Below are 23,287 nucleotides of genomic sequence, written 5' to 3' on the forward strand. Positions count from 1 at the left end.
CACAACGGAATTTGCTGCGCTATATAAGAAACTGTTAATAAATAAATAATACATTTGGCATTAATGCATCTTAGTCAGATTGCTTAGAAATTAATTAAAAATCGCTCCGTGTGTACCCGCCTTTAGTAAATAGACCCCAAAGTAAAAACCAACCAGCTCCTGTAATATTTCAAACACAGCCTGTATAGAGCCCTGTTTATGATACTGCAACTCATGCTGACCTGCAGAACCTGACATACTGTATACGCCTGATCAGCAGTGTTCCTTTGTCACCTGATACAGGTTACTTGTAGATACACAGGGAGAAACGTACTAAGCCTTGCAGAGTGATAACGTGGAGAGAAATAAAGTACCAGCCAATCAGCTCCAGCTGTGCACGTTAGTTACATGTGCGCATGTGGTTGAGAAGATGGACGTGAAAGTGTATTTGCAGTAGTCGATGGTGGGGCTCATTTGGAGCATGCGCACTCAATGTACTCAGGGAAATCTTAAACCCTACGAAAGCATAGAGATGTGGCTTAACAGTGTTGCGCCTAAATGCTAGAGCCGCATTCCCCTATTCGAACGCAATATAATAATGTCATGAACTCTGTGGCTGTTATGTCGATGATGTCACACCACCCAATGACACCACACTGACCACACCCATTCAGTTGTTACGGCTCTCCAGCACTCTACCCCCCCAGATACCCCCCCCCGTCGCTTTACACACACTAAGCGAGAAATCAACTTGCAACAAAGTGAAACGTTATTTATTTATTTATTTATTGGAACGTTTGTGGTTTTTGCGATAACAGCATTCTCTGTAGTTTCTCTTCACATTTTGTCATTGGTATGCATTGTGCTGTGCAATTGAATGATCTCTGTATAGTATAGAAGTCACTTGAATGTTCTCTATCTTGTGCTGTGCAATTGAATGATCTCTGTATAGTATAGAAGTCACTTGAATGTTCTCTATATTGTACTTTAGTACTTATGAAAGAATGAAAGAAGCTGTTTGTGCTGTATACCAGTCATTGGAGTGCTCTATGTACTGTATATTGGTCATTGTGATGCTCTCTGCATTGTATTCTAAATTGTACAGAGATCCCTATGACACTTTCTGTATAAATATAAAGTTATTTATATTGTATATAAGCAGTGCATTATTTTTTTTTTTACTGAGAACCAGCATCTGAACACGACAATGGTTTTATGGTGAGAGGACCCACTTTGCATTGGAGAGTCGTTATCACATACAGTGCAAGAAAAGCATACTATCCTTCCCCAAATGGCCCCTATCCCTAACCCTCCCTTCTAGCAGCCTAAACCTAACCCTCCTGCCCCCGCAGCCTAACCCTAAAATTCCCCGGTGATGCCCAAACCTAATCCCCCCTCCCCACAGCCTAAACTTAAACCCTCCCACTCTGAAGCCTAACCCTAACCCTTCCTGGGGGTGCCAAAACCTAACCCCGCCTTCCCGCAGCCTAAATCTAACCCCACGGCCCGCAGCCTAACCCTAACTCTCCCCCTGCAACCTAAACCTAACCTCCGCCCCCGCATCTTACCAGTCAGACATTCCGGTGACAGGATACTGGAACCCAGGATGACACAGGACCAGGGCCAGGCTGCCCATCTGGCACTTCTGGCAAAAACCAGAAGGTCTGATGGGACGGTCCACCAATACCGAGAAATGGGCAGGCTCCTGGCTCTCTGCTCAGCTGCCCGGCACTGAGGCACATGGAGACAGGGGCTGGCCGAGCACAGCAAAGGGAGGTACAGCATACAGAGATGCGGAAGCATGCCGCGGGATCACTATGAGCCGTGGTGCCTCCTATTGATGTGACCTACGGTGCGCATGTACACATCACTGCCAGGCTCTAGCACAGCCCCAGTCTGTCCCTGCAAAGGGCATATAATATGTTACATCCACAACTAAGAATTCCTCTAAGGTTTGCGTTGGATCATGATAACAACACACAGCAGGACATATACTGTAGTACAAGTAAGTTGAGTCATCTGTTTAATTATTCATATTATAATGCAACTGTCTCCTAAAGCATTGGTTCTCATCTCCAGTCCCCAAGTGCCCCCAGCAGATCATATTTTATGGGTTTCTTGAATCATGCACAGGTGAGTTAAGCTATGCTGTTGGGTACTAATCCCTCTTGCGTCCAAAGACAGAAATCCTGAAAACATGACCAGTTTGGAATTCTTGAGGATTGAGATTGAGAACCACTGGTCTTCGGTGCTTTGCTTGGCAATGTGTGTTTTCCCTGTTTTACTGAGAGCGCGGCACGCAGCAAATGTTTTCAGTGACTGGAGGATTTGTCAGTCCCACAGACGGCTTCACGTAGAAGTCAGTGACATTGGGAGGAGGGTGAAACGTGAACCTCTGCATAAGGCTGGTAAAGAACAGGAACAGCTCCATCTTCGCCAGCGTCTCTCCGATACAAACCCGCTTTCCTGAAGAAAAAGAGTGGGGACATGATTACTAATACCCCTTTCACACATGCAGCTATAGCCTGGAATTTGCACATGAACATGCATCAACACGGAATTTCTGCGTGTGTGAAAGGAAACAACCCTGACCAGGGTCATGGAGCTGAGACCGGGGAATTTGCCAGTTTACTAGACCCACCAAATTCCCAGGTCACATGTCGGAAGGCGGCATAAAGTAACTGTCATGTATAATGAAATATTAACTTATCAAAGTTAATATTTACAGTAAATGGGTTACTAAGGGTTAATAGAGCATAGGAGAAGCCTGCATGACTTTACACTACAAGTATTACGTGCTGGAGATTATTTTGGATTATTGGGAGTAACCAACTATTTTAGAATATCCTTAATCTGGCTCCACCCCTACTGAATGCAACTATCAGCTCCGGCATACACACCTATGCAGTTATCAGGCCAATCATCTGCTATAAACAGAGTCACATGTTCCTGCAATGGTCAGAAATCAGTGGGTATGGGGCGCATACTGCTCAGATAATCGCTCTAAGGCTCCGAGCGTTAATCTGATCTGCAGTGTGATCTGCAGACTGGGCCTGATTCAAATCCGGTCGGCATTATGAATTGGACGAAGAAATCTGATTATCAGAGACCTGCGCAAGTGCAGGACCCATACTGCGCTCGCAATGCGGCTGCAGATGTCAGGTGACTGACAGTCTGCAGCTGTTTGGAGGCGGGGAGGAGCGGCGATGAGCTTCGTTTAATAAAATGTCAGCAAAGAGAGAGGCTGTAATGGAAAATTCCACAGTATCTGGGATATTTAAGGAGAAAATAAACTATTAACGTGATTCCAGTTCTCATTCCAGGCAAGTAGTCTCCGCTGTCCCTCAATAGTACTGGTTTTTGGTTGTATGGTTCGCTCACTGTAATAAAACATCATTTTATTAGTTTGTTTTAGTCTCTTAGCACAATTTATTACCTGCTGAAAAAGGCATGAAAGCTGCGTTTTTGACGAAGCCTCCGTTGGAATCAAGGAAATGTTCCGGATAAAAGGAATCTGGCTTCTGAAATTGGGTTTTGTCGTATAAGACTGATTCCAGCAATGGGACAATGTAAGTTCCCTAAAAACAATGAAAATAATACTTTGTAAGATTCTCCTTCTTCAAACATCTATGGGCCCTCATTCCGAGTTGTTCGCTCGCAAGCTGCTTTTAGCAGCTTTGCACACGCTAAGCCGCCGCCTACTGGGAGTGAATCTTAGCTTCTTAAAATTGCGAACGAAAGATTCTCAAAATTGCGATTACACACCTCTTAGCAGTTTCTGAGTAGCTTCAAACTTACTCGGCATCTGCGATCAGTTCAGTGCTTGTCGTTCCTGGTTTGACGTCACAAACACACCCAGCGTTCGCCCAGACACTCCTCCGTTTCTTCAGACACTCCCGTGTTTTTCCCAGAAACGGTAGCGTTTTTTCACACACTCCCATAAAACGGCCAGTTTCCGCCCAGAAACACCCACTTCCTGTCAATCACATTACGATCACCAGAACGAAGAAAAAACCTTGTAATGCCGTGAGTAAAATTCCTAACTGCATAGCAAATTTACTTGGCGCAGTCGCACTGCGGACATTGCGCATGTGCATTAGCGACTAATCGCTCCGTTGCGAAAAAAAAATAACGAGCGAACAACTCGGAATGACCCCCATAATTCCTTCCTGTTTGAAGTATTAGGCTCATTCACATAAGTGCTTAGCTGAGACTGCTTGGCAGTAAGAATAGGAGCTACTGACCCCCATAGCCTTATGAAGTTATTTCACAAAGTGTTTGTTAAATCTGCATCATATACTTAAGAAAAAATACTAGGTGAAGATTTCCATTAATGTCAGCTGATAAATATATAGACGTCAGTGATCCCTACTATGGGGATCATTCCAAGTTGATCGCTCGCTAGCAGTTTTTAGCAGCCATGCAAACGCCATGCTGTCGACCACTAGGAGTGTATTTTAGCTTAGCAGAAGTGCGAACAGTTGTATCGCAGAGCGGTTACAAAGTTTATTTGTGTAGTTTCAGAGTAGCTCAATACCTACTCAGCGCTTGCGATGACTTCAGACTGTTCAGTTCCTGTTTTGACATCACAAACCCGTCCTGCGTTCACACAGCCACTCCTGCGTTTTTCCTGGCACGCCTGTGTTTTTCCGAACACTCCCTGAAAACGGTCAGTTGACACCCAGAAACGCCCACTTCATATCAATCACTCTGCAGCCACCAGTGCGACTGAAATGCTTCGCTAAACCCTGTGCAAAATTGCATTGTTCGTTGTACCCGTATATCGCGCGTGCGCATTGCGCCGCATACGCATACACAGAACTGCCATTTTTTAGCCTGATCACTGCGCAGCGAACAAATGCAGCTAGTGATCAACTCAGAATGAACCCCTATGTCTTTCGTGTCTATTTTATCATTTATATGCAGACTGAATGGCCCCGAGCGGACAGACAATGACATCTGTGTGAACAAGTCCTTCAGTGTAAAGGACAGAACTGTACATTTTGGGGCTCGTGTAGCGTTGGACGCATTTAACGTCAAAAAATCCTGCAGTGATGTGATCAAAAACTAAATAAAATGCAATTCCTTGTGTGTGAAGCCAGACTCATCTAAATAAGCTCTTCACCAGTAGCATATGCGCCAGGTTGATGCCAGGAGCAACAAAAGTGTAAATGTGGGCAGCAGTAAAGGTAAAGTCATATTACTCAATTTGCACACAACATTACACTGTAATAAAGTATCATTTATAGGCCTGCATAGGATCTGGACAATGTTATTCACGGGTGTGGATTATTAGATCTACAATAAAAAGGTCTACAGTCTATAGGTAAACCAGTAATGGTCCTCATGCATTAGTTCGACACAGTCAAAAGGTCGACATGGAATAGATAGACAGTAGAAAAGGTCGACATGGATCAAAAAGTCAACGTGGAAATGGTCGACAAAAAAAAGGTAGACATATTATATATATATATATATATATATATAAGCAAAGCTGGCAGGCTCGGCACTCACTATGGGCACTGTTTACTTGCTGCGGTGCCTTCTGAGAATGTTGCCATCCAATTGTAATCTCTGTAAAGCAGCGGCACTCAGCAGTCTGGTTTAGTGAAAAAAGCCGTTTATTCCGGTCCTACGCCGTTTCGGGGGTGTACCCCGTCTTCAGGGACAATACTGTACTGTATTGTCCCTGAAGACGGGGTACACCCCCGAAACGGCGTAGGACCGGAATAAACGGCTTTTTTCACTAAACCAGACTGCTGAGTGCCGCTGCTTTACAGAGATTATATATATATATATATATATATAATATCAGTAGGAGAGGTCCAGACACAGCCAATCAAAAGCAGCAGCCAATAGTAATCAGTGCGGATTTTGCACCGGGGATAAAGCGCCAGCAAAACAAAAGCCTCATGATAGGCGTTTCTGTCCTGATCCACCCTGGTTGTAATTGACCAATGCTTGCCAGTCCCTTCCAACACTTGTACCATGGGGGTCATTCCGAGTTGATCGCTCGCTGCCGATTTTTGCAGCGCAGCGATCAGGTTAAAAAATGGCAAAACTGCGTATGCACCGCAATGCACAGGCGTGTCATACGAGTACAAAGAGGATCGGTGCTGGGCAATGGATTTAGCGAAGAATCAATTTGCACAGCCGATCGCAAGGTGATTGACAGGAAGAGGGCCTTTATGGGTGTCAACTGACTGTTTTCTGGGAGTGTTTGGGAAAACACAGGTGTGTCCGGGCGTTTGGAGGGCGGGTGTCTGACATAAATTCCGGCACCAAAAAGACTGAAGTGATCGCAAGGGCTGAGTAAGTCTAGAGCTACTCAGAAACGGCACAAAATGTTTTTGCAGAGCTCGGCTGCACAAGCGTTCGTACACTTGCAAAGCGAAAACTCACTCCCCAGTGGGCGGTGCCTATGCATTTACACGGATGCTAAAAGTAGCTAGCGAGCGATCAACTCGGAATGACCCCTTATATCACTAAATATGTTTCCTCATCCCAGGAGGGCTACTGTTAATGTAAGTAGTTTCTGTAGAAACTAATCAAGCACCCATCCACGGTACTGCTCCGTTACTGCTCCACCAAGTTACTGATACTCTGGGAGAGTATTGTGGGTAGGAGAAAAGAAGACTCTTGGTTAGGGGCACACTTTTAAATTCTAATTGAATAATTATAGTATTAAAACAGCATTCACAGCGGCGGAGGGCAGCCTATGGTAAAGGAGAGGGCCAGCAGCAGCAGCGCTTCTACCAATGACATAGCGCTGCTGCTGCTCCCTCCTCCACCCCCCCTCCTCCTTCTTCTCCCCTGCCAGAAGCTGCAAGAGGAGCCTGAACCAGCGGAAACGGTAAGTATACCTATTCTATCTATCTATCTATCTATCTATCTATCTATCTGTCTGTCTATCTATCTATCCTGTTTGCCATAATGTGTAAAAAATGGGACGCTGTCTGCCGTAATGTGTAATAAATGGGACGCTGTCTGCCGTAATATGCAAAAAATGGGACGCTGTCTGCCGTAATATGAAAAAAATGGTACGCTGTCTGCCGTAATGTGCAAAAAATGGGACGCTGTCTGCGGTAATGTGCAAAAAATGGTACGCTGTCTGCCATAATGTGCAAAAAATGGTACGCTGTTTGCCGTAATGTGCAAAAAATGGTGCGCTGTCTGCCGTAATGTGCAAAAAATGGTACGCTGTCTGCCGTAATGTGCAAAAAATGGAACGCTGTCTGCCGTAATGTGTAAAAATGGGACGCTGTCTGCTGTAATGTGTAAAAAAGGAACGCTGTCTGCCGTAATGTGTAAAAAGGGGACGCTGTCTGCCGTAATGTGTGAAAAATGGGACGCTGTCTGCCGTAATGTGCAAAAAATGGGACGTTGTCTGCCGTAATGTGCAAAAAATGGGACGCTGTTTGCCGTAATGTGTAATAAATGGGACGTTGTCTGCCGTAATGTGCAAAAAATGGGACGCTGTCTGTCGTAATGTGTAATAAATGGGATGCTGTCTGCCGTAATGTGTTAAAAGGGGACGCTCTCTGCCATAATGTGTAAAAAAGGGGACGCTGTCTGTCGTAATGTGTAAAAAGGGCACGCTGTCTGCCGTAATGTGTAAAAAGGGGACACTGTCTGCCGTAATGTGTAAAAAGGGGGACGCTGTCTGCCATAATGTGTAAAAAAGGGGAAGCTGTCCGCCATAATGTGTAAAAGGGTCTCTACATGGTGTAGTGGTAGTACCGTGCGGCGTAATTTGAATAATGGAGACTACTGTGCACCGTTATATGAATTGGTATTATTTTGTGGCCACACCCCTTCCCCACGAAGCCACACCCCTATTTGTTGGCCGCGCCTGCGGCGCGCACTGCCCCTGTTTTACATAGGGGAGCGGGGCTCCGATGCCGTTTCTTGCACACAGCACTAAAATGACTAATTACGGCACTGTTGCTAGGTATCCATTTCCCTGGCCCTGAGCAGGTCCCCCTCACCAGATCCTCTCCAGGGGTGAGGCGGTGGACTTAGATGGGGGGCCCAAAGCATTTTGTCGCACATGGGCCCACCGCTCGCTAGTTCCGCCACTGCTACCATTGGTGCAGCAGGTGCATTTCACCGGGGCCCCTGAGGACTAACCCAGACCAGCAATGAGTTATCCCCTGACCCCCCACCACAGACCATTTTGAGCAACGTCAAATTATATTTCTCTTACGTCCTAGAGGATGCTGGGGTCCACATTAGTACCATGGGGTATAGACGGGTCCCTTGGGAACCATAGGCACTTTACGAGTTTAATAGTGTGGGCTGGCTCCTCCCTCTATGCCCCTCCTACCAGACTCAGTTTAGAAAATGTGCCCAGTGGAGCTGGTCACAGCTAGGGGAGCTCCTAGGAGTTTTTCTAGTTTTATTATTTTTAAAAAGAGTTAGGCAACAACCTCCCTGCTTCGTGGGACTTAGGGGCGAAGTAGGAACCAACCATAGAGGCTAATGGTTCTCTATCTCCGCTGACAGGACACTGAGCTCCTGAGGGTGCTGATCGCTAGCCCACGGCGCGACCGCTCACTTCCACAGCACGGCCGCCACCCCCTAACAGAGCCAGAAAATGGAGTGGTGAGTATGACGCCGGTGCCCCAGTAAGCAGGTCACCAGCGGGAAATGGCAGCACAAGGGTAGGAGCGCAGCTCTGACAGGCTGCGCTCCGGAGGGCTCAGCGGTACTGTAGTGCGGTGCTGTGAGGGGCGCCCTGGGCCAGCGCAATACCCTACACTGGTCAAGAATAGCTTACAAGGTCTAACCCACTGTTTGCTGCAGATTTACCTCAGGCCAGTGTAATCTCTAAGCGCGGGAAGACGCGCCATTACAGGAGGCGGAGCTTCTTGCTCAGAGCGGATCCAGCACTCAGCAGCGCCATTTTCTCCCTGCAGGTCACACTGAAGAGACGCTGAAAGGAAGCGCTGCCCTCCACATAACTCCACTTATCCTCTGCGGTACCAGGGTGTTATAGAAAGGGGAACACAAATAAAAATTGGCGCTGGAAAACTGGATGATAATTTTGTCACAATTTTAATAAATTGGTTTAAAAAAATCACTGTTGCAACAGATAACTAAAACACAATACATATGTTTGAATTAGGGCATATCTAAGCACTGCAATAGTTGAAAAATTCCATATACTCGGTATATAGGATAAATGCAAGTTATTGCTGGTACTCAAATGAAACAGTTCATCCCCATAGTGCTGCCACAGTCCAGGAACAATTAAGGGCGAATGGAATATTACCAACTGCTGTTTAAAGATGACCTTTGTAGCTTTGGTTCAAGATGCTGCTTGGTCCGATTGGAAGCTCAGGTCCGTTAATGCAGATGTCCAATTCGCAGATGAAAGGTTCCTATATCCGACTTCCAGGCTTTTAATGTCAAGATGAGGAGACAGAGTCCAGCTATTCCACCAACGCGTTTTGCTGTTTCACACAGCTTTTTCAAGGTGATGTCCTGCAGTGTCTAAATGCCCTTTTTATAGCAGTGCTAATAGCCCATTCATTACAGGTGTGCTAATCTAAAATCATATTAAAATTCTTAATATTATATTAACATCCAGCTTTCCTATTTAGTGACAGACACTGAGACCATAATAAATAATCCAAATTATGTTTTGATGATAACAAAACCATTTATTTCAAATAAATATCAGAAAAGCCGGTTCCCGATCACATGATCACGGGACCAGCTTCCTGTGTATGGAACGCAACTCCGCGCCCATTGGCTGACATCGCGGTCACGTGACCGGAACCCGGCCAAACCTCGGACGAGCCCGGCGTCCTTAACATCAGGAGACGGACCGCAAGTGGCGACCTGTTCCAGTCACATGACCGGGAGGCGGGCGACACACGAACAATCGTCATAGAGTTCTGACGTCTACTGACATTTCCATATCACATGATCGTCTGAACCAATAAAAAGCACATGGAGATTTACCTTGATGTTTTGAACAGTTGAATGGCCAATGGACTTGGTGTTCAGGCCATTAAGAACGTCCTAGATCGGGACGGTGACCTCACCGAGAGACACAGGACTTTTCTGTTAGATTCTATCTCTTTTATTCTTTCGCACAATTATTTTCTTTTTTCTAACACTTTTTATCGTCAGATTATGGGCACGGCCATGGGGACCAGGTTTGCGCCTGGCTATGCAAACCTATATGTGGGTGAATTGGAGGAGGAGCTTCTGTGGGGGGGTGGGCGGGGTGCGAACCTGGTCCTCTATGGCCGGTACATAGATGATCTGTTTATTATTTGGGATGGGGATTCTAATTCTTTCACTGATTTTGTTAATTATCTCAACACTAACACTTTTAATTTAGTTTTCACTTCTAATTTTAGCACCACTAAACTTACCTTCTTGGTTTGTCCATCGAAATAGTGAATGGTCAAATTCACACTTCTAATTTTGTTAAGGACGTGGGCAGTAATGCCTATTTAAATTATAAAAGTGCACATCATGTGGCATGGAAAAATAATATACCTAAGGGGCAATTGCTACGATTATGTCGAAATTGCTCCTCCATGGAGTCCTTTACTGAACAAGCAAAAACATTAATAGAGACTTTTAAATGTAAAGACTATCCCCAACACTTGTTAGATCAAGCCCTAAAAGAAGTATTGGATATTGATAGAAAATCCCTATTGTGTTTGAAGGATAAAAGCAAACTGAAATAGGAGAATAGAGAGTGGGCATTTATTTCAAAATTTAACTCCAGATCCAATGATATTAGATCCGCAGTAAAACGTAATTTCCATATGCTCAGGAGTGCTCCAGTTTTGTGTGACATCTTACCTTTGAAACATGATTTTGTTTTTAGAAAAAATAAATCTTTAAAAAGCATATTGGCACCAAGCCAACTAAGAACTGGGGAAAAAACAAGGGTCGGAGACAATTTATGGTTAAAAAGCAATATTAAAGGCTTCTACAAGTGTGGGGCTATAAGATGCACAACGTGTACACATACCTGTAATAAAACTACTACAATACCCCTACCTATGGAGGGGAAAAATATTTCAATTAATAGTTTCATTAATTGTAATACAACGTGGGTAGTGTATCTTTTACAATGTGATTGCCATTTAAAATATGTAGGCAGAACGACTAGGATGCTGAAAACAAGGTTCATGGAGCATAGAAGAAATATTATCAACGGTGTAACTAAACATAGTGGGGTATATGCAATTAGCGGCGAATCGCGGCAATTTTTCGGCCATTTTTCAATTCGACACAATTCGACAGTCTAATTTCGGCAAGTGGGTGCCGAAATTGACCATATGCAATAAAAAACGGATTCGACAGTCCCGCTGACAAAAAACGGCCGATTTGACGGATTTTGTTCCGATTTTTTTAAAACGGGAAAAAACACGGAAAAAAATGGCGTGGGCCCCCCCCTCCAAAGCATAACCAGCCTCGGGCTCTTCGAGCTGGTCCTGGTTCTAAAAATCCGGGGGGAAAATGGACAGGGGATCCCCCGTATTTTTAAAACCAGCACCGGGCTCTGCGCCTGGTGCTGGTGCAAAAAATACGGGGGACAAAAAGAGTAGGGGTCCCCCGTATTTTTTACACCAGCATCGGGCTCCACTAGCTGGACAGATAATGCCACAGCCGGGGGTCACTTTTATACAGCACCCTGCGGCCGTGGCATTAAATATCCAACTAGTCACCCCTGGCCGGGGTACCCTGGGGGAGTGGGGACCCCTTCAATCAAGGGGTCCCCCCCCAGCCACACAAGGGCCAGGGGTGAAGCCGAGGCTGTGGATGGGGGGCTGATAGCCCTGAGAAAATGACAAGAATATTGTTTTTTCCTGTAGTACTACAAGTCCCAGCAAGCCTCCCCCGCAAGCTGGTACTTGGAGAACCACAAGTACCAGCATGCGGGAGAAAAACGGGCCCGCTGGTACCTGTAGTACTACTGGAAAAAAAATACCCAAATAAAAACAGGAGACACACACCTTGAGAGTAAAACTTTATTGCACACCTGCCGACACACACATACTTACCTATGTTGACCCGCCGACTGCCACGTCTCCTGATCCGACGATCCGGGGTACCTGTGAATAAAATTACACTCACCTCAATCCAGTGTCCAGATATAAATCCTCGTACTTGGCAAAACAAATAAACGAACACCCGGACCAGCGGACTGAAAGGGGTCCCATGTTTTCACATGGGACCCCTTTCCCCGAATGCCGGGACCCCACGTGACTGCTGTCACAGAAGGTCCCTTCAGCCAATCAGGAAGCGCTACTTCGTTGCACTCACCTGATTGGCTGTATGCGCGTGTGACCTCAGACAGCGCATCGCAAAGCCTCTCCATTACTTTCAATGGTGGGAACTTTGCCGTCAGCGGTGGGGTTACCTGACCGCGGGTGACCTCACCACTGACGCAAAGTTCCCACCATTGAGTATAATGGAGAGGCTTTGCGATGCGCTGTCTGACAGCTCAGACGTGCAGCCAATCAGCAGAGTGCCAGGACGTTGCGCTCGCTGATTGGCTTAAGAGACCTTTCTGTGACAGCAGTCACGGGGGGGGGGGGGGGGGCGGGGTTCTCTGCATTCGGGGAAAGGGGTTCCATGTGTAAACATGGGACCCCTTTCAGTCCGCTGGTCCGGGTGTTCGTTTATTTGTTTTGCCAAGTACGAGGATTTATATCTGGACACTGGATTGAGGTGAGTGTAATTTTATTCACAGGTACCCCGGATCGTTGGATCAGGGGACGTGGCAGTCGGCGGGTCAACATAGGTAAGTATGTGTGTGTCGGCAGGTGTGCAATAAAGTTTTACTCTCAAGGTGTGTGTCTCCTGTGTTTATTTGGGTATTTTTTTTCCAGTAGTACTACAGGTACCAGCGGGCCCGTTTTTCTCCCGAATGCTGGTACTTGTGGTTCTCCAAGTACCAGCTTGCGGGGGAGGCTTGCTGGGACTTGTAGTACTACAGGAAAAACCAATATTCTTGTCATTTTCTCAAGGCTATCAGCCCCCCCATCCGCAGCCCTTGGATGGGGCGGACAGCCTCGGGCTTCACCCCTGGCCCTTGGGTGGCTGGGGGGGGGACCCCTCGATTGAAGGGGTCCCCACTCCCCCAGGGTACCCCGGCCAGGGGTGACTGGTTGGATATTTAATGCCACGGCCGCAGGGCGCTGTATAAAAGTGACCCCCGGCTGTGGCATTATCTGTCCAGCTAGTGGAGCCCGATGCTGGTGTAAAAAATACGGGGGACCCCTACTCTTTTTGTCCCCCGTATTTTTTGCACCAGCACCAGGTGCATAGCCCGGTGCTGGTTTTAAAAATACGGGGGATCCCCTGTCCATTTCCCCCCCGGATTTTTAGAACCAGGACCGGCTCGAAGAGCCCGAGGCTGGTTATGCTTTGGAGAGGGGACCCCACGCCATTTTTTTCCGGGATTTTACCATTCCCTCTAAAAAAAATAATATATATTTTTACAAATATATAAATAATACTTGTGCCTCCCAAAAAGACAAACAAGTACCTAATTCCTTCTAATATAAATAGATATGCTATTACCAATAAAAAAAACACCAAAAAAACATGTTTTAATTTTTTTTTATTAGATTCACCCACCAAAGTGTGGCGGATTGAAAATGACGAATTTACTGTCTAAAAGCACTGTTGTCGAATTTCCAAACTTCAATTGAATATACGAATTGCCGCATTTGTACCATTGCAGAAAAGTCGAATTTCAAAAAGTCGTATTTTGAAAGTCCGTTTTTTTGTCGGAAAGTACTGAATTGCATTGTCGAATTTTTTTTTTGGGCGAAACAGTCCCATTTTTAGACAATTTCGGGAATTCGACCGCAATTGCATATACCCCAGTGTCTCTAGACACTTTATTCTTCGACACAACAGGGACCCATCTTCTTTGAGTATTACGGGGTTAGAATATATCCCCAAAACTACCCGGGGGGTGATAGGTTCACTAGACTATGTAGACAAGAAATTTTTTGGACCTTTCAGCTTAATACCTTGTTTCCAAGTGGGCTAAATGAAGCTCTTGAGTTGAATGCTGTTCTTTAATATTATATATTTTTAATTGTTCTTCATATATATTATATTCATTTACTTCCCTAGTCCTCATATAGTGTACTTATGTATTCATATATCCCACTATCTGTCTGTCATTCAAAATTAGATGCTGAATGAAGGTTAACAATTTAATTAATTTTTAAAAAATCTGATTTGAGTGCCATATTATTATTTCTCCACAAGGTGGCACTGGACTAATAAACGATTATAGTTTTCTATATATAGTAATAGTATAAAATCATAATATATCTGTATTAGTCTGTGTTTGGAAATGAAATATATATTCATATTCTGTATAGAAAGACATACGAGCAATTGTCAAATTAATCATTGGCCATTTAACTGTTCAAAACATCTAGGTAAATCTCCATGTGCTTTTTATTGGTTCAGACGATCATGTGATATGGAAATGTTCGTAGACGTCAGAACTCTATGACGATTGTTCGTGTGTCGCCCGCCTCCCGGTCATGTGACCGGAACAGGTCGCCACTTGCGGTCCGTCTCCTGATGTTAAGGACGCTGGGCTCGTCGGAGGTTTGGCCGGGTTCCAGTCACGTGACCGCGATGTCAGCCAATGGGCGTGGAGTTGCGTTCCATACACAGGAAGCGGGTCCCGTGATCATGTGATCGGGAACCGGCTTTTCTGATATTTATTTGAAATAAATGGTTTTGTTATCATCAAAACATAATTTGGATTATTTATTATGGTCTCGGTGTCTGTCACTAAATAGGAAAGCTGGATGTTAATATAATATTAAGAATTTTAATATGATTTTAGATTAGCACACCTGTAATGAATGGGCTATTAGCACTGCTATAAAAAGGGCATTTAGACACTGCAGGACATCACCTTGAAAAAGCTGTGTGAAACAGCGAAACGCGTTGGTGGAATAGCTGGACTCTGTCTCCTCATCTTGACATTAAAAGCCTGGAAGTCGGATATAGGAACCTTTCATCTGCGAATTGGACATCTGCATTAACGGACCTGAGCTTCCAATCGGACCAAGCAGCATCTTGAACCAAAGCTACAAAGGTCATCTTTAAACAGCAGTTGGTAATATCCTTTTCGCCCTTATTTGTTCCTGGACTGTGGCAGCACTATGGGGATGAACTGTTTCATTTGAGTACCAGCAATAACTTGCATTTATCCTATATACCGAGTATATGGAATTTTTCAACTATTGCAGTGCTTAGATATGCCCTAATTCAAACATATGTATTGTGTTTTAGTTATTTGTTGCAACAGTAATTTTTTTAAACCAATTTATTAAAATTGTGACAAAATTATCATCCAGTTTTCCAGCGCCAATTTTTATTTGTGTTGTTCTAGTTGTGGGGCCTAACTAACCCTGTTATATTGGCAGCTTTTTAGTTAAGCAGCTCATGGTCAGCGCCAAAGGCATTACTTCGTAATCCACATTTCCATATATGTTATAGAAAGGGGGGGAGTGAGATATTAACGGTTTAATCTATTAAGGTTATTCAGGAAGCGCCGGCTGTTTACTGTATAAACTGCCTACTGGGGCGCTGTATGGCTGGCTCCTTATACTCTGTGTCTCTCTGAAGGTACTCTGGGGGAAACTGTGTCTGACATTGTCGTGTGTGTGTGTGTGTGTGTGTGTGTGTGTGTGTGTGTTTGTACAGCTCACATAAACATGTCTAAGAGCTCTGTATCCTGTGCTGCAAAGTGTGTATCTTCTCCAGAAGAGTCTATTCCATGTACTCAGGACTGTAATATATGGTCTCAGCCTTCTGAATCCGAACATGGGTGAATTCTATTAGGGGAATGATATCCCAGATTTCATCTCGGCTAGCTCAAAATGAGACTGAAACACAGGTTTTGAAAAAGTCTGTTGAGGTTTAGTCATATTCAGCTCCCACTACCTCTTCAAAGACCCCAATTAATTACCCTAAGAAGCGTGCTCTTATCCCAGATATTGCAAGTTGACACGGATACTGACTCTGATACAGGGGACGGTGATGGGGATATGCAGGGGGGGGGGGGGATGCATCTCTTGCTAAAGGGGTGCAACCTATGATTGAGGCTATTAGGGACGTTTTACACATTACTGATACGTTACCTGAACCTGCAGAGGAGACTTACTTTAATGACACTAAGAAATCCTCTATAACATTCCCTGCGTCTAAGGAATTAAACGCATTGTTTGAAAAATCCTGGAAAAACCAGAAGAAAAAATTCCAGATTCCAAAAAGGTTCTCATTGTTTTTCCTTTCCCTGAGGAGGACAAGAAAAAGTGGGAAATCCCGCCTGTAGTAGATGCCTCTGTGTCTAGGTTGTCTAAAAAGTGGTTTTCCCTGTCCCAGGGTCCATCGCTTTAAAAGAGCCGATTGACTGTAAGATTGAGACTACACTCAAATCTTTATACAAAGCTACTGGCGTAGCTTTAAGGCCTACAATTGCTTGTGCGTGGATTTCTAAAGCCATAGTAAAGTGGTCAGGCACATTACCAGAGGAATTAGATTCTATGGACAGAAGTGACATTGAATTGTTCTTACGTCACATACAGGATTGTGCAGGTTTCATGGTGGAGGCCATGAAGGACCTTGGCCACCTCAATGCGAGGGCTTCTTCCCTGGCTGTCTCGGTACGCAGGGGACTCTGGCTGCGCCAATGGTCTGCGGATGCGGAATCCAAGAAGAGTGTGGAGAACCTACCCTTCCCAGGTCAGGCTCTGTTTGGTGAAGCTTTAGATACGTGGATCACCACGGCAACTGCTGGTAAGTCAACATTCCTTCCCTCAGCTACACCTCCTGCTAGGAAATCTTATCCTACATCTACCATGCAGTCCTTTTGGACCGCGAAAGCTAATAAGTCCAAACCCCCTTCCACTTTCTTTAGAGGAGGTCGGGGGAAATCCAGAAAACCTGCATCAGCAGGTTTACAGGAACAGAAACCCGGTTCTGCTTCCTCAAAATCCTCGGCATGACGGTGGACCTCCCAGCCTGGAGATCGGGCAGGTGGGAGCAAGATTAAGAAATTTCAGTCATGTCTGGGCATCAAGATATTGTTGCCCATGGGTACAGACTGGAGTTTCAAGAACTCCCACCTCACAGATACTTCAAATCAGGCTTACCAGCTTTGCTGACAGAAAGTGCTATCCTACAGGAATCCATTCTAAAAGTGCTAAGGTCAAATGTTATTGTTCCAGTTCCACCTCACTTAACAAACAAGGGTCATTACTCAAACCTGTTTGTGGTACCGAAACCGGATGGTTCGGTCAGGCCAATATTGAATCTAAAGTCATTGAACCCTTATTTGAGGGATTTCAAATTCAAGATGGAGTCTCTGAGAGCGGTGATCTCAGGTCTGGAGGAGGGGGAATTTCTAGTATCCCTGGATATCAAGGATGCGTACCGTCACATTCTGATCTGGCCGTCTCACCAGGCTTATCTCAGATTTGCAGTTGGAAAAGATATACTGTATACAGCGCTTTAAAACTGGATATGTAAAACCAATTGTATTTTATTACATAAAAATCGTTGCAACAAATAGACAATTAAAGAAAAAAATATTATAAGAATACAAATTAAAATGTGTCAAATAGGGCAAGCACAGCAGTTTGTTTGGTATATTACCATATGAGAAGCCGGACAGAGTCTAGTATATACAGTCCAAGGAATTGTGCCACAGTCCTGGGTGCAGTTTTCAATGCTAGCAGATAAAAGTCCACATGGCTTATATAGACAGACCTTTTGTTTGCTTGATTCCGGACAGATGCTCAGTCCTATTAAAAGCTGGGTCAACCTGGTTGAGAGGAGCCAGGCACTACAGATTCTATCAGCCAAACACGGCACCAAACACGGCACCAAGGGTGTAATTCCTTATCTGGATGATCTGCTGATAAAAGCGTCTTCCAGGGAGAAGCTGTTACAGAGCATTGCTCTCTCAACTCAACTACTCCAGGATCACGTCTGTCACCAAAAGCCAGAATATCGCTCTTTTGGTGGCTGCAAACTTCTCACCTACTAGAGGGCCGCAGGTTTGGGATTCAGAATTGGATCCTCCTAACCACGGATGCAAGTCTCAGAGGTTGGGGAGCAGTCACCCAAGGGGAAAACTTCCAAGGAAGGTGGTCAAGTCTGGAATCCATCCTTCCGATAAACATTCTGGAACTAAGGGCCATGTACAACGGTCTTCTACAAGCGGCACATTGTCACTGGCCTGGACTGAGGGTGTTGTGAACTTGGGGATTCTTCCGATGGTTGGGAAGAGGAACCACAATTGAGCCGGAAAAGGGGAGGCCTAATATAGGATATCCTCATACAGGACACTGACAGTGGAGTTTGATGAAATATTGAAGAGCTTTATTGCGGGGAAAGAACAACTTAAAGTCAAATGTCAAAAGAATAAATGAGGGAAATGTCCAGACCCACTGAAGGGTTTTGTGAGCAGTATTAGAGATGCTGGTAACTGAAGAAACTGTGGGTGATGTTTAAAAGTCACTGTTAACTTGAGGAACTTATAAATGATGATTAAAGGCACAGATGGATAAAGAACTTGTGAGCGGTGACAGAGACGCTGATGATGTGAAGAACTGAAGTGCAGGGGTTTTAGACGCTGTTGATTTGTAGAACTTGTGAACGGTGACTGAGACACTGATGATGTGAAGAACTGAAGTGCAGGGGTTTTAGACGCTGTTAATTTGTAGAACTTGAGAACGGTGACTGAGACGCTGATGATGTGAAGAACTGAAGTGCAGGGGTTTTAGACGCTGTTAATTTGTAGAACTTGAGAACGGTGACTGAGACGCTGATGATGTGAGGAACTGAAGTGCAGGGGTTTAAGACGCTGTTGATTCGCAGAACTTGAGAACGGTGATTTAGGCCCGCAGCCACGCTGATTCCTAGGAGCACTGGTAACTGGACCGCAGAGAGATATACCGGCCGCTGAATACACTGGAACCGGTGCAGCGAACTGGCAGCTGGAAATGCCGGAGACACTGGGGTACAACTGCAGAGATCCTTGCCGGGAACAAGAGCGCTGGCCTCTACGTCAGGGAAAGACGATACTCAGGCACTGAGGCTCCGTACGGCGTCTGACTTTGAATTCCCCGCCACCGCTGGATTGGCGGAGCAGTCTGATGATGTCACCTGCCCCCGTCCACGTGATGCTGGGTGTCATGGCGGCACCCATGCCCCGGAGAACCGCCGGGAGCCGCGTCAGCCAGACGCCGGAGCCCGTGGCCCCCCGAAGGCAGAGGTCGCAACACCGACCAGCAGACACGCAGGCGTAAGCGCGGCGAACGCCGCCTCTGGTGTGTGACAGTACCCCCTCCTCCAGGAGTGGCCCCTGGACACTTTCCAAGTTTTGTTGGATGTCTGGAATGGAACATCCGCACCAGTCGGGGAGCCATAACCTCAGTAACTTTGACCCAGCTCCTTTCCTCAGGGCCAAAACCTTTCCATTCCACCAAATACTATAGATTCTTGTGAAGATAGCGAGAATCAAGAATAGCTTTGATCTCAAAGTCCGTACCCTCTTCAGCCTCTGCAGAGGTTGGCCTTGGGGACTTGGAATGAAACCGGTTTAAAACAAGAGGGCGAAGAAGAGAGACATGGAAGGAATTTGGTATCCGGAGATGGGAAGGCAATCTCAATTTGCAGGCAACCGGATTCAAGACTTGTAACACGGGATAAGAACCAATGAACCTTGGAGCGAACTTCATAGTGGGCACCTTTAAACGGAGATTGCGGGTAAAGAGCCATACCCTGTCACCAACCTTGTATTGAGGAGCTGCCCGTCGCTTCCTATCCGCAAAGAACTTATAGCGACCGGAAACTCTCTTGAGGTTGGCATGAACCCGACTCCAGATTTGACTGAAATGCCGGAGAGTAGAGGCTGCAGCAGGAACTTCTTCTGGAGGACAAATGGGTAATTCTGGAACTTGGGGATGAAATCCGTAATTAATGAAAAATGGAGACTCACCAGTCGAGGAGTGATATAGATGATTATGGGTGAACTCTGCCCAAGGCAACAACTCCACCCAATTATCTTGTGAGGGGGAGAGGTAAACACGGAGAAAAGTCTCTAAGTCTTGATTGACGCGTTCAGTTTGCCCATTGGTCTGTGGATGGTAAGCAGATGAAAACTTGAGTTTTATTTGTAGGGCCGTGCAGAGGGCTCTCCAGAATCTTGCCGTAAACTGTACCCCTCGATCCAAAACTATTTCCAGAGGTAACCCGTGCAGGCGGAAGTGTTCCCGAATGAATAACAAAGTCAACTTAGAAGCTGATGGTAATCCGGTCAACGGAACAAAATGTGCCATCTTAGAGAATCGGTCGATAATCACCCAGACGGTGTTATGACCCTTAGAGAGAGGCAGTTCAGTAACAAAGTCCATAGAGATATGAGTCCAAGGCCTCTTAGGAATGGACAATGGGTGCAACAACCCCGCAGGAGGCAGACGAAGAATTTTGTGCTGAGCATACGGAGGACACGAGTTGACATACTCTTGAACGTCCTTCTTCATAGTGTCCCACCAGTAAGTTCTTCGTAGAAATTCCCACATCTTTTGAACTCCCGGATGGCCAGAAAACTTGGAAATGTGAGCCCACTGTAACAATCTTGGTCGAAATTTAGCTGGCACAGACATTCTTCCAGGAGGAGGACCCAACGCAGTGGGAGCCGCAGAAATAGAGACAGGACTGAGGATCAACGCTTTTTCAACGGAATTCTCCTCATCCGAAGCCATTAAGGAATGGGATAGGGCATCTGCCTTGGTGTTAAGAGTTCCAGCCCGGTACTTAATGACAAACGAAAATCGGGCAAAGAAGAGCGCCCATCTTGCTTGACGGGGATTCAAGCACTGGGCTGTCTTGAGATACAGTAAATTCTTGTGATCCGTGAAAATCGTAATTAGGTGTTCAGCACCTTCCAAAAGATATCTCCATTCTTCTAAGGCAGATTTTATTGCCAACAGCTCTTTGTCTCCAATGGTGTAATTTAATTCAGCAGGGGAGAACTTGCGAGAATGGAAACCACATGGATGTAACTTCCCATCTGGAGCATACTGCGAAAGTACGGCACCTATGCCTACCGTAGAAGCATCAACCTCCAGAAAGAATGGTTTTAGAAAGTCTGGTTGCTGAAGCACCGGAGCGGTCATAAAGGCTGCCTTCAACTGGGTGAACGCTGCTACAGCTTCAGAGGACCAATGGCTTGGGTCACCCCCCTTCTTGGTTAGGGCAGTAATAGGCGCCACAATAGTAGAGAAACCCCTTATGAATTTCCGGTAGTAATTTGCGAACCCTAGAAATCGTTGCACTGCTTTCAAGGAAAGAGGCTGAGTCCAGTCCCGAATAGCAGAAAGTTTCTCCGGATCCATACGCAACTCCGTACCTGAAATAATGTAGCCCAGAAATGGAATAGAGGGGACCTCAAAGGTGCACGTGGAAATCTTGCCGTAAAGATGGTTCTCTCGCAACCGGAAGAGTACCTCCTTAACTTGTATTCTGTGCTCAGTGAGATTCTTCGAAAATATCAGGATGTCATCCAAATATACCACCACATTTAGGTATAACATGTCCCGAAAGACTTCATTAATGAATCCCTGGAAGACGGCGGGGGCGTTGCTGAGGCCAAACGGCATTACCAGGTACTCATAATGCCCGTCCCTAGTATTGAAGGCCGTCTTCCATCCGTCCCCTTGTCGGATACGTATCAAGTTATAAGCTCCCCTTAAATCGAGCTTAGTGAAGATTTGAGCTCCGCGAACTCTATCGAAAAGCTCCGTGATGAGCGGCAGAGGATACTTATTCTTAATGGTGACTTCATTAGACCACGATAGTCGATACAAGGCCTCAGGCCTCCGTCTTTTTTCTTCACAAAGAAGAAGCCTGCTCCCGCTGGGGAAGTAGAGGAGCGGATGAATCCCTTCTGCAGATTAGACTTGATATATTCTGACATGGCTTGAGTCTCAGGTACTGACAAAGGATAGGTACGACCTTGAGGTGGCATTTTCCCCGGAATGAGCTCAATAGGACAGTCCCAGGGTCTATGCGGTGGTAACTTATCGGCCGCCTGTTCCGAGAAGACATCTGTAAACTCCCGATAAGCCTCTGGAATAAGCTCTACGTCCGACTTGGACGATGCACGAAGCGGGTAGACAGGAGTAAGACAATTCGAGTGACAGAATGGACTCCAAGAAATTATCTGTGTCGACCTCCAGTCGACGTGAGGGTTGTGAAGCTTGAGCCAGGGAAGACCAAGGACGAGATCGTGAGACATCTCCTGAATCACAAGGAACTCCAGATGTTCTTGGTGCAAAGCTCCCACTTGCAGCTTGATTGGCATAGTACGACTTGTAATCAGAGCATTAGGAATTTGGGTACCATTAATAGCAGTTATCGTAATAGGTCGTTCGACCGACTGTAACTTCAAACCCAGATTCTGGGCGCAGGAAAGGGAAATAAAATTCCCCGCAGCTCCTGAGTCCAACAGTGCCTTAACGGTTTTGACTTCAGACTCGGAAAACAGAGATACAGAAAGTAGACAGTCCACTGCCGGAGAAGATTGAGAAACAACCCCTAGCCTGACTTCTCCAGAACAAGCTAGGACTGCCCGTTTCCCGGGCGAGACTTGCAAGACTTGAGGAAATGATCCGCGGCTCCACAGTAGAGGCAAAGTCTACCCTCACGCCGACGCTGACGCTCTTCTGGGGACAACCGAGACCGATTAATCTGCATGGGTTCGTCTGGACTGGAATTAACTGTTTGCTTAGAAGGAAGAGATCGGAGTCTCAACCGGTCTGACCGACTACGTTCACCACCTCGTTCCTGCATACGAAGATCCACCTTTACACAGAGTGAGATCAACTGTTCCAAGGAATCTGGCAGATCTCTAGTAATCAATTCGTCTTTTAAACGATCCAAGAGCCCGTTCCAAAAAGCAGCCCGAAGGGCATCATTATTCCAGCTCAGTTCAGAAGCTATAGTTTGAAAGTGAATTACATACTGTCCCACAGTACGAGAGCCTTGTCGAACTCGGAGCAAGTCAGCTGAGGCAGCAGTCGTCCTGCCAGGCTCATCAAAGATCCTTCGGAACGACGCAATGAAGTTGGTATAACTAGAAACTAACAGATCTGATCGCTCCCACAACGGTGACACCCACTCCAACGCTGAACCCTCAAGCAAAGAGATAATGTATGCCACTTTAGACCGATCAGTAGGGAAGTTATGTGAGAGGAGTTCGAAATGTACCTCACACTGA

General features: G+C 45.8%; 1 protein-coding gene across 1 annotated transcript in view; it reads right to left on the reverse strand.

Annotated features, from left to right (window-relative positions):
- Positions 1 to 770: 770 nt before the first annotated feature.
- The window catches only part of LOC134908901 (cytochrome P450 2K1-like), a 97,345-nt gene continuing 74,828 nt past the window's right edge, over positions 771 to 23,287 (reverse strand). Inside the window, exons 9-10 of the mRNA XM_063915128.1 lie at positions 3,416 to 3,557; positions 771 to 2,445 (exon numbers count right to left, since the gene is read on the reverse strand). Of these exons, the coding sequence (XP_063771198.1) occupies positions 2,261 to 2,445; positions 3,416 to 3,557 (327 nt within the window). The 3' untranslated portion in view covers positions 771 to 2,260. The remainder of the gene's footprint in view (positions 2,446 to 3,415; positions 3,558 to 23,287) is intronic.

Source organism: Pseudophryne corroboree, chromosome 4 (genome assembly GCF_028390025.1).
Source record: "Pseudophryne corroboree isolate aPseCor3 chromosome 4, aPseCor3.hap2, whole genome shotgun sequence".
Lineage (NCBI taxonomy): Eukaryota > Metazoa > Chordata > Amphibia > Anura > Myobatrachidae > Pseudophryne > Pseudophryne corroboree.